This window comes from Primulina huaijiensis, chromosome 9 (assembly GCF_012295235.1).
Source record: "Primulina huaijiensis isolate GDHJ02 chromosome 9, ASM1229523v2, whole genome shotgun sequence".
Classification (NCBI taxonomy): Eukaryota; Viridiplantae; Streptophyta; class Magnoliopsida; order Lamiales; family Gesneriaceae; genus Primulina; species Primulina huaijiensis.
Window position 1 is genome coordinate 3087410 of NC_133314.1, and position 18387 is coordinate 3105796.

At 37.1% G+C, this 18387-nt stretch overlaps 1 protein-coding gene across 5 annotated transcripts in view; it reads left to right on the top strand.

The window, feature by feature from the left end:
• Positions 1-18387, top strand: part of LOC140985359 (protein SUPPRESSOR OF QUENCHING 1, chloroplastic) — a 35256-nt gene that overhangs the window by 8292 nt on the left and 8577 nt on the right. For 3 of the 5 annotated variants that reach the window (XM_073453199.1, XM_073453197.1, XM_073453196.1), the window contains 6 exons: positions 945-1040; positions 10502-10624; positions 11901-12098; positions 14791-14841; positions 17643-17747; positions 17852-17916. In XM_073453199.1, coding sequence (XP_073309300.1) covers positions 945-1040; positions 10502-10624; positions 11901-12098; positions 14791-14841; positions 17643-17747; positions 17852-17916 — 638 coding nt within the window. The remainder of the gene's footprint in view (positions 1-944; positions 1041-10501; positions 10625-11900; positions 12099-14790; positions 14842-17642; positions 17748-17851; positions 17917-18387) is intronic. The other 2 variants (XM_073453198.1, XM_073453200.1) reach the window with 1 other exon arrangement.

An 18387-nucleotide genomic window follows, 5' to 3' on the forward strand; every position in this document is an offset into this window, starting at 1 on the left:
TTTCAAAATTAGTAAAAGACACCTCACATTTACAAATTTGATTTCTTCCTACTAAATGTTAGCTTCTGAGATTAGAATCTCCTAAAATGAAAGGTTAAAATTAATTCTTATGTTCTTTGATTCTAACAATATTGAACCCAATGACTAAATAAATTACATATATCCCTTGTTTGGTCTTGTGACCTCTAAATCGGGATTCAAAATTTCAGGCCTAGAGTTTTCTAAGCCCAGTCCTTCACCCTCTAATGGAGGATTGAAAGAGAAAGATATCTCCAAAAAAAAACAAGAAAGAGAAAGATTGGTAATAGAGAATAGCAAAAAGGGTTTAAAAAAAGAAAGGTGAACATGTGGTTCAGTTTGGATTTAGATGGTGTTAGGCGTATCATGGGTATCTGATTAGTGTTTGAGATTGGATTATAGCCAGGAATAATGTTGAAGATGTCGGGATTAGGATAGATAAATAAATATATTTTTTAGTTATTTGATTAAAAAATTATTTTAGCCTTATCCAAAATGAACTAGATATTAAAACTATTTTGAGATAACCTTTCGGTTTATTTCTTTAATTACATATTTTACTATGTGAAATAAATTAATATTTTTATTATTAAGGAGAGTAAAAAAATCATACGATTTTTTGATAGTGATAAGCATTTATGTATGATTCTGGAAAGATAAAACAAGTCGAGATTGATGTATTCATGGTTTAACTAATAGCATCAAAAGCTATAAAATTTAGTCCTAACAATGTGTTGGTTTAATGAGAAATAGAATCATATATAACAAGGAATGCACGTTTGAAAATTTCCTGAATTTGGTGCAAAATATTATGCCCTGTTATTTGCTACGGCTGCATATGGTGGGATTGTTGTATTCTCAGTTTAACTGATAAATTTCATGTTATTTTGTTCATTTCAGTTGTGTGATTAGTGGTTATTTTACAGTTTGTTGTTGTAGGAGTACATTCTGCAAAGTTTGACAATGAGAAAGACTTAGAGGCCATTCGAAATGCAGTTTTGCGCTATGGAATCACTCATCCAGTCAGTATCTCTATTTGAATGACTCTTGAATCATTTTATTTATAAATTTTGTGGTGTGGGCTCAGTATATGCTTTATGAAAGTTGGTAATGTGTCCAAGAATAAGGTGCAACAACCAAATTAATTAAGCTCAATCTATTTTCTTGTGATTTTTGCTGAGAAATATAGGAAACAACTTTTTCTATTCATTTTATTGCATGATTCAAGTGCCTTGGGGGCTCTTTGATTTTTGAACTAGGAAATATTTTTTTATCTGTATTGTAATCAGTCATCATCCTTAAGATTGTAAAATCGTGGATACAACCCTTGCAACAAGTGGCTCATTGGAGGCAGCGCCCTTGTTGGAGGAGAAATTATACCATTACAAGTGGGGAATTATAGAATATGCAAGCAGCATAAACGATCAGTGGAAAAATTTATTGAAGTTTCTGACATTGACTATCATGTTCTTGAAGATAAGTTGGCAAACTCAATCATATACCTAAATCCAGACTCAAAATTAACTTCGAAAAAAGTTTTGTGTTGGGGCTGAATCGTATGGATGATGAGGTCGACGGTTTAGTGGCAGCAATCGGTTGCAAGAAAGAACAATGGCCAATCAAATACCTCGGGGTACCGTTGGGTGGAAATCCCACGAAATTGAAGTTTTGGGCACCGGTGGTTTCAAAGATGTCATCTAAATTGGCAAGTTGGAAAAAAGGCTTTCTTATCTAGAGGCGGTCGACTCACATTGATCAAATCGGTCCTCAGTGCACTGCCCACTTACTTTATGTCCATTTTCAAGGTCCCAAACAGAGTGGCGAAGCAATTGGAAGCATTGATGAGGAATTTCCTGTGGGATTGAGCAGATGGGGATACGCATTACCATGTTGTAACTGGAATCAGGTGTCTAAACCGATAGATAGGGGAGGCTTAGGTTTGGGGAGTATACGTCTGAGGAATACGGCTCTGTTAGGAAAATGGTGGTGGAGATGCGCGGTAGAAAAAGACTCTCTGTGGAAAAAAGTTGTGGGTAGCATCTATGGATTTCAAGAAAATGGCTGGGACGTAAGGGAAGCAAGAAACTCGACTTTCAGAAGCCCTTGGAAGTTCATTTCTCGATCCCATTCGATTTGTCGTCACTTGATTGGTACGGTGCTTAAGGGAAGAATCTCATTAGGTTTTGGGAGGACAGGTGGGTGGGTTTTTTGTCGTTCCAGGTTAGTTTCCCTCACATTTATATTCTCTCAGCCACCACTAACAAACCTATCTCACACTTCTTCTCGGTCTTAGTTAGTCAAGGTAATTCAGTCATTCAATGGGATGCGCGGTTCAGAAGAGGGTTGAATGACATCGAGTTAGGAGAATACACTTCTCTTCTAGGGGTATTAGAGTCAGTATCTCTGAGTGTGGGTACGGGGGATGTCAGGGTTTGGTTAGGGGACTCGTCTGGTGTTTTCTCTGTCAATTCTCTTTAATCATTCTTTCCGAGTAATATTAATCCTTCTTTCCCTCACTTCTACAACATTTGGAAAGTACCTATCCCATAAAAAGTGAATGTATTCTCTTGGATTGTGGCATTGGGAAAATCGCCAACTTGTGACAACTTGCAGAGAAGACGGCCGGATCATGTTTTATACCCACAATGGTGCTACTTGTGCAAGAAAAACGAGGAGAATCAGGATCAAATTTTGTTGCACTGTGCTTTCACGAGACGTATTTGGACAAAGGTAATGCAACACTTGGGATTCAAGTGGATTTTTCTGGCCTCGTCGAAAGACATGTTTATTATGGAGCCTGGTTTTCTCATTGGAAAGGGGCTTAAAAATTTCTGGTGCATCATAGTCCACCGTGTCTTTTGGTCGACATGGTTGGAGCGTAATAACAGAATTTTCAACAACAAAGAAGACTCGTGCGAGGAATTATGAGAGAAGATCAGATTCAGAGTAGCGACATGGACGATAAGTGTACCGATGTTTCAAAATTTTCTTCTAGCGGATCTAGTTAGGGATTGGTGTTATATTTTCTGTTGAACGATTAAGAGTCTTTAGTTCATGCGGTAAAATGTGGATGGCTCATCCACTAGCCTTGTAAACTGAGTACTACATAATTATAATAAATTTTAGTTTCTGATCAAAAAAAAAAAAGGATTATAAATTTTCAGTTAGATTGAACACGACTTCTATGGTGAAATCTAGCTGTAAATCCATGGTATAACGATGATTGATATTGTGTTATTTAACACTACCAAAGATATATCGGTTTGTGATACCTCCTAGATTTATGAATCAAAGCCTGTCACTTCCACCAAACAAGGAACTCAATAGTCAATGACTAAATATATCCCATTTTTTACAAATCCTATGGCAAGAGTTGAATGATTTTCATTGCATCCAAATCATGTGTAGTGATGATGCAACTCTCTTCAAAATGTTAATCGAAAAGGAAAGGATTTTCTATAATCTTCTTGATCTGAATTTTGATTTTGACAGTCTATGGAAAGCACTAATTACCACTACTAGGAGAACTATCAAAACGTAACGTTTTAGTTGTTGTACAATTTAAAGATTTGAGTTGTATCTGTCGAAATAGTTAGGATTTGATAAGCTCTATTTTGAACTAGGATCATATATTATTGGTATGATATGATAGGATCCTATATTAATGGTATGATAGGATATTTCCCATATATTATTGGTATGATAGGATATGATATTATATTATTGGTATGATAGGATATTTCCCAGATTTAGTGGGATTTGATGTCTCTTTGTTGACCTATATAAAGTGTACTAATCCATGTCTTTAGAAGATAAGAAATAAGAGAATTATTTCTCCTTGTATTATGTGTCATATTTTTCTACATGGTATCAGAGTTTCTAGGTTAGAATCGGCCATGAATTTCAAAGCAGCCATGGTCGGCGCTAGTTCTAGTAGTGAAGACGCTGGTTCAAGCAGTGACGGTGGAATTCAATCACATGTCACACCCCCAGATTCTTCTTTTTAAATAACGATCCACAAATTGAATAGGAAAAATTATTTGAAGTGGGCACAATCAATCCGACTTGTGATTGATGGAAAAAGAAAGCTACGATTTGTGAACGGCGAAGTGAAAGCCCCGGCTTCGACTGACCCGAGATACAAGCAGTGGCGTTCTGAGAATTCATTGGTCACGGCATGATTGATCAACTCGATGGAGCCAGCAATCGGTAAACCATTCATGTTTTTACCCATGGCTCGGGAGGTTTGGGAGACGGTCCGAGAAACCTACTCCGATTCTGAAAACTACTCTCAACTGTACGAGTTAAATACTCGGGTATGGTAGACGCAACAAGGTAACAAAGACGTCACAACTTACTATAACAAGTTGATAGTTCTATGGCAGGAATTGGACCTCCTCGATGCTGATGAGTGGGAGAGTCGCAAGGACTGTACCCGCTACAAAGCAAAACTAGACAGACATAGGATATTTGTCTTCCTTGCGGGATTAAACAAGGATCTGGATGAGGTTAGAGGACGTGTACTTGGGCGAAAACCTTTGCCCAACCTTCGGGAGGTGTTTTCCGAGGTCCGACGTGAAGAAACTCGACGCCAAGTGATGCTGAAACATTCTGAACACACCATTGGAGTCTGAAGATTCGGGCCTTCTAAGTCGAGAGATGGGGTCTGATGGGAGACCATTTTGCGAGAGTGCAAAAAGCCATGACACACTATAGAAACATGCTGGAAAATACATGGGAAACCAGCCCATCTTAAGAAAAAATTTGGCACCAACAGATCGAATATTGGTGGTCGAGCTCTTCAAGCAGGTGGTGAAGATTCTGGATTGCCCTCTACCTCCTCAGATTCTCTTCCCTTCACCAAGGATCAGTTGGAGCACCTATTCCAATTGTTTAATTCTAGACGTGATAAATCCAAACTCTCATGTTCCTTGGCCCAGACAGGTATTTATCCTTGTGCAAATATTGCTAATTCGACCACTAATAGTGTCTGGATTCTGGATTCCGGAGCAACAGATCATATGACAGGTTCATCGCAAGTGTTCTCCTCATATATTCCGTGTGCAGGAAACCAAAAGATTAAACTTGCTGATAGCTCTGTTGCAGGGAAAGGAACCGTTGTTATTTCCTTGTCTTTGATTCTTACAAATGTGTTACATGTCCCCCCTCTATCATACAATCTCTTGTCAATAAGCAAACTCACCATTAATCTTACGTGTCGAGTCATATATTTGTCCTCTCATTGTGAATTTAGGACCTAGCCTCGGGGAAGATGATTGGCAATGCTAAACAGGATGGTGTTCTCTACTTTCTTATTGCCAACTCCTTCCTTGGCAGACATGATCCAGACGAGTGTCTCACTTCTGTTTCCCACTCAAATGTCGATGATATTTTGTTATGGCATAGTCGGTTAGGTCATCCGAACTTTATTTATTTAAAAAAAATGTTTCCGAAGTTGTTTATCAATAAAAATATTTCTACTTTGCAGTGTGAATACTGTGAGTTGGCCAAACATCATCGAGCTACTTTTCATTTCAACCTTATAAAAAGTCCACACCATTTACAATGATTCACAGTGACGTTTGGGGCCCATGCAAAGTAAAAACGCTTAGTGATAAACGATGGTTTGTGTCCTTCATTGATGATCATTCACGTCTGACTTGGGTTTTCCTTTTGAAAGATAAGTCTGATGCAGGGATCACATTTCAAAATTTTTTCCAAATGATTCAGACTCAATTCCACACTAGGATCAAAATTTTTCAGAGTGATAATGGGCGGGAATACTTGAACAATATACTTGGCAAGTTTTCCAAGAACAAGGGATCATTCACCAAAGCTCATATCCCCATACACCTCAACAAAATGGTGTGGTTGAACGAAAAAACAAACATCTCCTTGAAGTTGCTCGAGCAATTAGTTTTGAAACCAAAGCGCCTAAGTATCTTTGGTAAGAAGCAGTTCTAACAACCACATATTTGGTAAAAAGACTATCATCTAAGATTTTGAATTTTCAATCCCCTGTAAATATTTTCCAAAAAAGTTTTCCCAATACACGCCTTCTCACAAATCCCTGTAAAAATATTTGGCAGTCTAGCATGTGTTCATAATTTTAATCCTGGTATCGCAAAACTGGATCCAAAGGCACGAAAATGTATCTTTGTTGGGTATCCTGTAAACCATCGGGGGTACAAGACCAAATTTTTTTTTATCTCCATGGATGTAACATTCGTTGAAGGCAAGTCTTTCTACATGCCGCATCTTCAGGAGGAGTCCAAAGATAGTGAAGATGATGACCACTCAACTGAGCCTGACTTTCACATAGAACTAGGAAACTATGAAATTTCTAACTTTAATCAATCCGACATAACAGCGGAAACAGGTGAGAAACAGTTTAAAGGATTGGTTTATACAAGGAAGAAAGATGCAAAGAAAAGGAAAGACCCTATCATTCAACAATGCCATGAATCAACTCGTGGACTGGATCTTGAAACTCAAAATGATGCCTTGACTGCTCCTGAAAACAACATTGATCTTCCCATTGCCCTGAAAAAAGATACCCGATCATGCACAAAACACCCAATTTCAAACTTTGCATCTTATAAAAAACTATCACCCTCCTATTGTTAATTTGTCTCTCAGTTAGATGCCATCAATATTCCTAAGAATGTGCAAGAAGCTTTAGAAATCCATGAATGGAGAGAGCCGATTTATGAGGAGATGAGAGCTCTGGTAAAAAACTCTACTTGGAAGAAGACTGACCTACCAAGTGGGAAATCTGTTATAGGGTGTAAGTGGGTATTTTCCCCAAAATACAATTCTGATGGATCTCTGTAACGGTATAAAGCACGGTTGGTTTCTAAAGGCTTCACCCAAACATATGGGGTTGACTACACAGAAACTTTCACTCCAGTGGCGAAACTCAATACAGTTCGAGTCATTCTCTTTGCTGTTGCTAATCTTGATTGGCCACTAAATCAGCTAGACGTGAAAAATGCCTTTCTAAATGGTGATCTAGAAGAGGAAGTGTACATGGAACCACCAACTGGATTTACTGATCAGTTTAGACCAAAAGTGTGCAAGCTAAAGAAATCACTCTATGGACTGAAACAGTCTCACAGAGCATGGTTCGAAAGGTTTTCAAAGTTTGTGAGAAGCCAAGGCTACTGTCAAGGACAATCGGATCGTACCCTCCTCACAAAAAGGTCCAATAGTGGAAATATTTCAGTGTTAATTGTCTATGTTGATGATATAATATTGACAGGTGATGATATAGAAGGGACAAATAGGTTAAAGAAAATCTTGGCAAGAGAGTTTGAAATGAAGGACTTGGGGCAGTTGAGGTATTTCCTTGGAATGGAGGTAGCAAGGTCCAAAAAGGGAATCACTGTGTCTCAAAGAAAATACATTCTTGACCTCCTGAAGGAGACATGGACGAGTGGATGCAAACCATCAAATACACCCACAGAAGCCAATAAGAGGCTAGAAGATATCAACAATGGTGCTTCAGTGGATATAGGAAGATATCAAAGACTGGTCGGGAGATTGATTTATCTATCGCACACACGCCCGGACATTGCCTTCACAATAAGTATGGTGAGCCAATTTATGCACTCGTCGTGTGAAGAACACCTTGAAGCTGTATATCGAATTCTACGATATCTAAAAGGAACTCCAGGGAAGTGATTACTCTTTGAGAAAATTGAGAATCGAGAAGTTGAAGTATATACAGATGCTGATTGGGCAGGATCAGTCATTGATCGAAGATCAACCTCTGGTTATTGCACATTTGTGTGGGGCAACTTGGTAACATGGAGAAGCAAAAAACAAGGAGTAGTTGCAAGAAGCAGCGCGGAAGCATAATTCAGATATATGGCAGAGGGAATGTGTGAAGTATTGTGGCTTAAACGAGTCATGGAGGATCTAAAAATGATTCCGAAGCTTCCCATCAAGTTGTACTGTGAAAACAAAGCAGCCATTAGCATTGTTTACAATCCAGTTCTTCATGAGAGAACAAAGCATATCGAAATTGACAAACATTTTATAAAAGGGAAACTTGAAGAGGAGTTATCTGTATTCCATTTGTTCCAAGCCTATTACAAGTTGCAGATATCCTAACTAAGGGCCTATCCAAACAAACCTTTGATGAACAAGTGAGCAAGTTGGGGATGATGAATATCTTTGCACCAACTTGAGGGAGAGTGTCGAAATAGTTAGGATTTGATAGAGATTTGATAAGCTCTATTTTGAACTATGATCATATATTATTGGTATGATATGATAGGATCCTATATTAATGGTATGATAGGATATTTCCCATATATTATTGGTATGATGAGATATGATCTTATATTATTGGTATGATAGGATATGTCCCAGATTTAGTGAGATTTGATGTCTCTTTGTTGACCTATATAAATTGTACTAATCCATGTCTTTAGAAGATAAGAAATAAGAGAATTATTTCTCTTTATATTGTCTGTCATATTTTTCTATAGTATCATTATTATCAGCTATTATTTTCAATAAAACAACAAGTGCTCGATCTTACAAATTGGTATCAGATCCAAGAACACATATTCGATTTCCATGAATTGCAAGATTGGGCAAATATGGGAGAGAAAATGTTGGGAAATAAAATTTCCCTGACAAGAAAAGTGATCTAAACATGGCATTTGGACTGCTATACTGTTTAAAATATTTGAGTTGTACCGTTACTATCAATTATAGTGTTTAAAATATGAGCAGTTCTTGATCCAAGCACATTAGCACAACAGCCATTCACAACGCGTACTGAGGATGAAGTTGAGCAGGGGCTGTAGGCATGTAACAGTTGCAGATTGCCTGTCATGTGGTCTGAAGCACCGGAGTCGATTATCCAAAATTCGGATAATACGCGCTCAGTAATGCAAAGGAAGAGATACCTATATGGACAGCACTTCCAGCGCCAATTATTGAGGAATTGGTGGTAGGAGCAGCTTGACTCAAGAGCTTACCGAGCATCTCAAGTTGGTCTTTGGTGAAAGGCTGAGAATTTGATGCATCAGGTGCTGCCACCACAGAGTTAGCGCGCCTGTCTCGAGCAGATTTCCAGTTTGCAGGTTTCCCATGGATTCTCCAACATTTCTCCAATGTATGGTTATTCTTGCATTTGTCGCACCATATTGTTCTCTGATTTCCAGATTTTGAAACCCTTGTCATCCTTCGCTGGACATTTAGATGCTCTTGATAATAAATCATCCTGCCCCTTTCCACATATAAACATCGTAACTGATTGTGACCATTGGAGATAATCGTGGCCATTCAATTTGTGATTTGTGATGGGAATGGCTGTGTTATCCGATATTCCTGCCATGTTGCCGGTAGATTTGAGGGCACGTCGGAAGAATCACTTGAAGCGGATGCCATACCATATTTCGTCATTGATCGTTCAATTGCTCTGATACCTTGTTGTAAAAGATGGAAGAGACATGGGATAGGGAAATCGGAATTCTCTTATTGTTCGATTAAAATAAAATACAAGATGCATATTTATAGATCTTAGTCAACCAAACCCAGGACTCTAGGACTCTAATCTAGTGAAGATAAAGCAAACTTTGAATTACAAAAAAATATGGAATCCTTATTCTAACAACCAAGGGAGCCGATAATATCATCCAACAAAGAGTAATCTCATAACATAGTAAATTAAAATCATCTTCTATGGACGATTGGGATTAGAATTTATGAGTTATTATGGTTTAATACATGTAAAATTCATTGTTGTTTATTGCTATAGTTAGATTCTAATTTAGCAGAAAACCCTGTACATTATAATTGAACAAAACATGTCAAGATTGACAGGTACTAAATGAAGGAGAAGTTTGATAGTGGTACTATTTGTCCTTACTCGTGCTTACCTATGATCTAGGTGAAGACAAGCACACAAAAGGATTTCTTGGTGTATCAAGTTACAGGCTACGAAAAGAGCATGGAAATAAAACATTTAATCACCAGCTTGAGAAAAGTGTTTAATAACTTGGATTTCTTATTAAGAAACAAGAATTTTTTTCCCAAATTGCTGGGATTCATTCACATTCAATGTGTTGTTTGTTTTTACAGTCTTTGGTAGTGCATAGTAATATGAAGTCAATATTGATATCCTTGTTTTTCTCCCTTTTCTGGACTACTGGCCCCAAAAAACATATGCAATGGGAAACTTGTCTCTGACATTTCCGTGATAAAAATTTCTGCACTCAAATTGGAGAAACACACTGGCGTTACCTAACTCTTTGATCATGAAAGTTGAACATATGCCTTAATTGTCACACATTATATAGTCTTCGGTCACGTTTCTAAACATTTTAATTTGATTGAATGTGGCTTACCCAACAAGTATACATTGACGTGCGAGATTTGTTTATGTTTCCTATTTTCTTTGCTAAGCCCTAAAACCTATTGAACTATTATTCACGATAATGATTCACTTTGAGTTTCTACTGTCCAGGTTGTCAATGATGGTGATATGTATTTATGGCGGGAGCTTGGTGTGAATTCATGGCCTACGTTTGCTCTTGTTGATCCTAATGGCAAGCTTATTGCGCAAATAGCAGGTGAAGGTCACCGAAAGGTACTTATTGTTCCGGTATTTTCCATTTTGCTTCATCTGCTCCTTTGATACTTGTGACTACAGTGTTTTATTTGATCATGTTCATAGGTAAAATGTTTAGTAATTTCACAATATTACTCCGTTAGCAAGGAATGAGTATACAGAATTTAAAAAATTTAAGTACCTTTAATGCGCTACGCTACATCCATGTGTTGTGAAGGTGTTGTGAAGAGGATGATCAAGAGAGAAGTATTGATGGTAGCAAAAAAAATTCTTATTTTGTTAAGCTTTTAGTTTGATTTGTTTCCTTGCAAGATTTAGGTATTTTTGTCAACACATGTCCTATAGACTTTAATTTCCATACAGCATTTAGACCTTGAGCCTAGGAGAGAAAGCAAAAAGGTTTTTGACTCTATCAACATCACTGCTATGAAAGAAAATACAATGACCTACTTGAAATCTTTTCGAGTCAATTTGTCAAGTATTCAATCAGTAATTGAATGTAAGTTGTTGGCTAGTCAAACCTAGAAAAAATCTAATTTTCAATGTCATAACCTTCATTTTGTTTTCTTGTTCTCATTAGCCATGTGTACTCCCATCACGCCCCCTCCTTTTTTTCTCCTTTCGCTCCTTACTATAAAACATACTGTGGAAGAATGACTTGTTGATCATGACCTATTTCCAGAGCAAACTTTTGCGAGAGCAAACTTTTGCGGTGACTGGTTGAGACTTGAGCCTCAGTTTGTTTTTACATATTTGCAGTTAGAAATGTCTATTTTTTTTATCTTTGTTGGAAGAATTATTTTTTCCTGAGAGAAATTTTGAGTTGTAAATCGTTGTTTGTTTTTATATATGTTCAGCATTATTTAATTTTCAGTAGTGAGAACTTAACCCTACACAATTGCTTGATTTCATTTGATTTATCTAATCCAATCGTGACACAGATTATAGGTTATACAAGTCTATTTTCTTTCTGTTTCCTCATTTTTTTTATATGGACTTATAATAATGACTGCTAATTTAATTTGTTTAACTTGGGTTATTCTTTTAGCTTAACTTCCTATCCAAATGAAAATTAATCTCTTTTCAAGTGAGGGCACCCTGGAAATGCTACTAAAAAATAAATATATTTTTCTTTGTTAGGTGATCTTGTTGTGTTCCTTAATGAGCAATTTCGGAAAGAGAATTCCTCTACTTTCTTCCATATCAACTAGTCTCTTTAAATACTTGATACATTTTGTAATGTGACCTGTAATGAAATATTATGATGCAATTTCTTTGTAGTTTTTTTTCCTAGGATCTTGATGATTTGGTCAAGGCAGCACTGATATATTATGGCACGAAGAAGATCTTGGACAACACGCCTATCCCCTTGAATTTGGAGAAAAGCAATGATCCTCGCTTGCTGACTTCCCCATTAAAGTTTCCTGGTAAACTGGAGGTTGATGTCCTCAACAATCGACTGTTCATTTCTGACAGCAACCACAACCGCATTGTTAGCTCTCTTTTTCTCTCTCCACACACGCAAAACCGCCCAGCTGCACTTCACGCACACATTTTAGATCATTCCTACTGTTCAAAAGAAGGATATACCATGAAGTGGCAGTTGTTTGAATATGATGATCCTTGTCTGACTTGTTTAAGATTAGGCTTTCATATTTGCATACATATGTGTGTGCGTATTCCTATTTTGTAAGGCTCTTATAGAGGTATAGAAATTTTCATTGGATACATTTGGTTATCTTCAATTTGCGTACTTAAAATTTTCTCTTTACGTGAAGTTTTTTACCAGTTTAGCGTTTTCTCTGTAAATCTTCTATCAAATTATTTTATAATTTTTGCATACTTTTCACACTTTTTCCTTACATTATTACTACAGAATGCCAGTCTTGATAAGATAGACAGATTTTCAAAATGTTAATTTTCTCTAGGATGTGAGAGGGCTGGATTGTATGAAAATTTGTCATGTTTAGCTTGTATTTTCTTAATACTCTTACATATCATATATTGTCACTCTCGATTCTACTTCTTTTTCTCTGTCCGTTGCTTCTCCTATCCCTTTTGTTTTTAATATTATGGCAAATGTCTGATGCATTCGATAACTGTAAAAAATCAAAGAATAATTTCTTGTATTATTTTCCAATAGCTACATGGTATTTATACAACATAATAAGATATTTATAATGGAAACCCTAGATCTTAATCCTAGCAATCCTCTGATTTAAGGAAATCAAATATCCACCTATATCTATCTAAGATACATAATATCAATTAAAGATTTACAAGATATTATTTATTCAATCTTCTAACCTAATCACAATATCTTCAGTTTTTTTTACCACTCCCCCTCAAGCTAGGAAGTAGACATCTTCCATTCCCAGCTTGGAAATAATCTTTTGCAATACTATACTCTGGAGTCCTTTTGTAAGCACATCGACAAGTTGGCCATTTGAAGGAACAAATGGAGTACAAATCAATCAACTTTCTAGCTTCTCCTTTATGAAGTGTTTATCCACTTCAACATGCTTCGTTCTGTCGTGTTGAACCGGATTATGAGCAATATTTATGGCAGATTTGTTGTGGAAAAATAATCTTATCGACCCTTCCCATCTAATTTTTAAGTCATCCAAAATTATCTTGATCAGTAAAAGTTCACATATTCCCAATGTCATTGCTCTAAACTCAACCTCTGAACTCGATCGAGCCACGACATCTTGCTTCTTGCTTCTCCACATCACTAGATTGCCTACTAGAAAAGTACAATATCCTGAAATTGACCTTCTATAAACAAGAGAACCTGCATAATCAGCGTCAGTATATGACTCAAGTAATCCAACATTTCTCTTGAATAAAATGCCTTTGCCCGGGTTTGCTTTTAGGTAACGTAGTACCTATAGACTGCATGTAGGTGTACTTCTCTGAGATCATGCATAAATTGACTTATAGGCCCCACAGTGTATACAATATCTGGTCTGGTATGAGCAAAATAGATAAGCTTACCAACCAGCCTTTGATACCTCACTTTGTCGACCACGGGTCCATCATTGTCATCACCAAGTTTGTGGGTAGCGTCAATTGGTGTAGGGGCTGGTTTGCAAGCTAGCATTCCAGTTTCAGACAGTAGGTCCGTGACATACTTTTGTTGTGAGATAAAGATCTCTTTCTTGGAATGAACTATTTCTATTCCAAGAAAATACTTCAATCTCCCAAGTTATTTCATCTCGAACTCTTTTGCCAAACAGCTCCTCAAAGCTTGCTTTTCATCTTCATTGTTTCCAGTCACGACTATATCATCCACATATACCAATAGGATGGTGACTCCCGCTGAGTCGGAATGTTTAAAGAACAAAGTATGGTCTCCTTGGCTTTGTCTGTATCCATAAGCAAGCATTGCTTTGGTGAACCTCCCAAACCAGGCCCTTGGTGATTGTTTAAGGCCATATAATGCTTTCTTTAATTTGCAAACTTTAGAGCCCTCGAAATCTTTATCGAATCCTAGAGGAACATTCATGTATATTTCTTCTTCCAGGTCACCGTGAAGGAATGCATTATTTACATCAAACTATTTTAAGTTTCTGTTAAAGTTAGCTGCTAAAGACAATAGGATTCGGAATGTATTCATCTTGGCAACTGGAGCGAATGCCTCTTGATAATCAACACCATAGGTTTGTGTATAGCCCTTTGCAACAAGTCTGGCCTTGTACCTCTCCAGTGAGCCATCAGATTTGTACTTTATTGTAAACACCCATTTGCAACCCACAACATTCTTTCCTGGTGGGAGATCAACAATTTCCCATGTTTTGTTCTTTTCCAGCACCTGCATTTCAATTTTCATAGCAACTCTCCAATTCTCATTAGATAATGCCTCAGATAAAGTATTAGAAATGTGAATAGTGTTTTAATTCGCTAAGAAAACTCTATGTGATGCAGTGAAATTTTGAAAGGTTACAAAAATGGCAATTGGATAAAGATGTTTTTTTTAGTGCATTCACTTGTTTCTTTTCAAGCAGCAATAGGCAGATCATAATCACAAGAAATAGCATTTTCTGGACATACCTCATTTTCAGAATTAGGTTTGGATTCTTGGATTTGCTCATGGGCAGCTTCGGGCCTTTTTCTTCTTGAGTATACATGTTCAAATTGCTTGCTGTTAGGAGACTTATTCGAAGAGTGACTTGGCTCAACAGAGGCTGGAATGGAAGGAGTTGGGGCTGCTGGAGTGGCTGAAGGTAACTCAAGTAAGAAAGAATCTCTATCCTTATCTTCAAGAACAGATACTGCTTCTTCTTGAAGACATGGTTGGGTAGAGTATGATGCATGATGCATCTTCATCAAAAGTAACATCCACATAAAAAAAAATTTCTTGGTAGCAGGATGATAACACTTGTGGCCCTTTTGGGTCGATGAATACCCAACAAAGATACACTTAAGAGCTCTACGATCTAACTTTCCCTTGTTATAAACATGAACAAATGCAGTGTGACCAAAAAATTTTGGGTTGAGGTGAGGATCCTTGTCAAGGTTAGGGAAAAACTTAGATAGTACCTGGATTGGACTTTTAAAACCTAACGTTTTTTAGGGCAAACGGTTTATGATGTATGCAGCTCTTAGTACGGCTTCTCCCCAATAATTTTTTGGAACATTTTTATGAAAAAGAAGAGCTCGGGCTGTAGCTAGCAAATTATTATTTTTCCTTTCCGCCACTCCGTTTTGTTGTGGGGTATGGGAACAAGATGATTCCTGGATAATTCCCTCATTTTTCAAAATAGGAAGACAAGGTATGATTGAATATTCTCTTGCGTTATCAGATCTAATTTTTTTGATTTTTTCTCCAAATTGATTCTGGATTATATAATGAAAATTTTGAAACACAGTACTTACATCGGACTTATTTTTGAGAAGGAATATCCATGAAATCCGAGTGCAATCATCAATAATTAGACAAACCATCGAGGTCCAGATATATTAGGAGTAATCGAGGGTCCCCAAACATCACTATGGATTAGATAAAAAGGAGTAACACATCTTTTATTACTTATTGGAAAGTTTACACGTTCATGTTTTGCAAACTCGCAAACATCACAATGAAGACTTTCATTTCTTAACCCCATAAATAACAACGGAAACATAGATTTTAAAACTCGAAAAGATGGATGACCTAATCGGAAATGATGAAGCCAAATGCTATCTTTATTTGAAGATGACAAAAAAGACGAAGACACTTTATTCCTAATGATGTTCAAATTGCCAATATCCTCAAGAAAATATAGCCCGTTTCCTTCCGTAGCACGTCCAATCTTCCTCCCCAAATCCTGGTCCTGAAATACACAATGAGATGGATAAAAAAGCACATTACATTTCAGGTCAGAGGTAAGTTTTTTGATAGATATTAGGCTGGTGGATAATCTTGGCACGTGAAGAACATTGTGGAGTGTAATTGTGGGGCTGATTTGGATATTGCCTATCCCAGCAACAGTGGTAAGAGAACCATCAGCAATGGTTATCTTTCGGTTGCTTGGACAAGGTGTCTAGTTATTGAATTTAAGTGAGGAATGGATCATATGGTCTGTGGCTCTTGAATCGACAATCCACAAATTTCTAACAGCTTTATTTGAGGCATTTAATCCTAGAGAGATAAGAGACTTACGTGAATGGGCTAAAGAGCAAGTACCGGTGTTTTTCTCTTCGTTCCCAAGGAGTTTTCGAAGTCTCTCAACCTCTTCCTTGCTGATCTCATTCAGTATTGGGTCACCTTCTTGACTTGGCTGGTTAACCGTAAAGTTTGCTTGGTTTATGTTTCTGGTCTGTCCCTATCGTTGATTCCATTCCTTGTCTAGTCCTTGGTGTGTCCAGTCTTTCTACAATAAGTGTACCATAAATCTTTCTTACCCTCTCGGCTTTCAACTTTTGATATTTCTGCCCTTCCATACTCCTTAACTTGACGTTGTTATCGAATCTCCGCGACCATCACCGACTCCTCTTTTGAGGCTCAAGCATCACACTTCTCCGACTTTCTTCAGCTTGAATCAAAGAGATTGTTTCTTCCAAAGATGGTATCTCATCTTTTCCTAGAATTTGGACCCTTACTTGATCGAATTCTAGGTTCAATCCAGCTAAGAAATCATAAACTCGGTCCTTATCAATGAATTGTTTTAGAGTTGAGGCATCTTCTGGACGGTCCATCACAATGACCCGATAGTGATCAAGTTCCTGCCAAAGATTTTGAATTTCGCTGGCGTACTCAGTGATCGGTTTATTTACTTTCTTGGCTGATCCCACCTTTATTTTGATTTCGTAAACATGGGCAGCTTCATGAGCCTTCGAATAAGTTCTTTTCATTGACTCCCAAATGGCCTTTGCAGATGTCAAAAACATGACAGTGTCACTAATACATGGATCCATTGACTTCCACAGCCACAACATGACCATAGAATCAGCTTCATCCCACGCGTCGAAGCCTTCTTCTCTTGGTTTGGGTCCAGTCCCAAGAAGGTGACTAATTCTCCCTTTTCCCTTCAAATAAGTCTGCACAAATTGGGACCATTAATCAAGTAGTTCTTTCCATCCAAATGATAGTTCGTCCGAATGTTTTGCAAGTCGCCAGTCGTTGGATTGAACTTTACATCCTCCGATTTGGCAGATTGTTTCACAACTACAGTTTTTTTTGAAGCTTCAGAATCAGACATGATTAAGAAATGAAAAGAACGATAGAGCTATCCTGTAGAAAAAAAACGTGAATTTAGAAAAAGGTTGGCTCTGATACCATGTCAAAAAACAGATAATAATATCTTGTATTATTTTCCAATAACTACATGGTATTTATACAACGTACTAAATTATTTATAATGGAAACTCTAGATCTTAATCCTAGCGATCCCCTGATTTGAGGAAATCAAATATACACCTATATCAATTTAAGATATATAATATCAATTAAAGATCTACAAGATATTATTTATATAATCTTCCAATATAGTCACAATATCTTCAGTTTTTTAACAATAACATTTATAACTATTTTCATCTTGTAATAAGTCAGGTTGTTACCGATCTTGATGGGAATTTCAAAATGCAAATTGGATGCACCGGAGAAGAAGGGCTTCGTGATGGTACTTTTGATGATGCTATGTTCAACCGCCCACAGGTCACGTTTTTTTCTGCCTCTTTTTGGAGTGTATTTTAGTGTATGGTACAGTTCGGTTTCTATGCTTTTTAGAAGAAATTATTGATGTACATTTGTTTGCATAGGGTCTTGCTTATAATGCCAAAAAAAATCTCCTCTATGTAGCTGACACTGAAAATCATGCTTTGAGGTAACAGTGGTCCTGGCATTTTAATTTGTGTGCATATCGTTAGATGTTCATCTTGTTTTTATTAGTTTTGCAGGGGGGTTTTAAATTTTAAGCCATAAGGTGTTTGTTTTCCTGATTTCTACCATTTTATTTCTCCATTACATTTTATGAGCTTGGTGTGAGAATAAAAATTTTATTTTTTTTATCTAAATTATGTTAATTTGTAAAAAAAGCTGGAGGGAGGGATTGAAGTAAGGAGTTCACATCATCTTGTCATTTCTGAATTGGTGAGAAAGTAGAACTGAACTGTATATTTCTGCAAGGACCAGCAATGGTATGGAGCCAGCTTCTACACCCCGGCATGCCTTCTCCTTACCTAAAAGGGAATAGATTTGATCCCCACTTATCGAAGGTGGGTGGGGTTGGAGTTGGGCGAAAGTTCTTCTTAAAACTTTTACCAGTCCAATTTGTAACCAAAAATGGCGGAGAAGG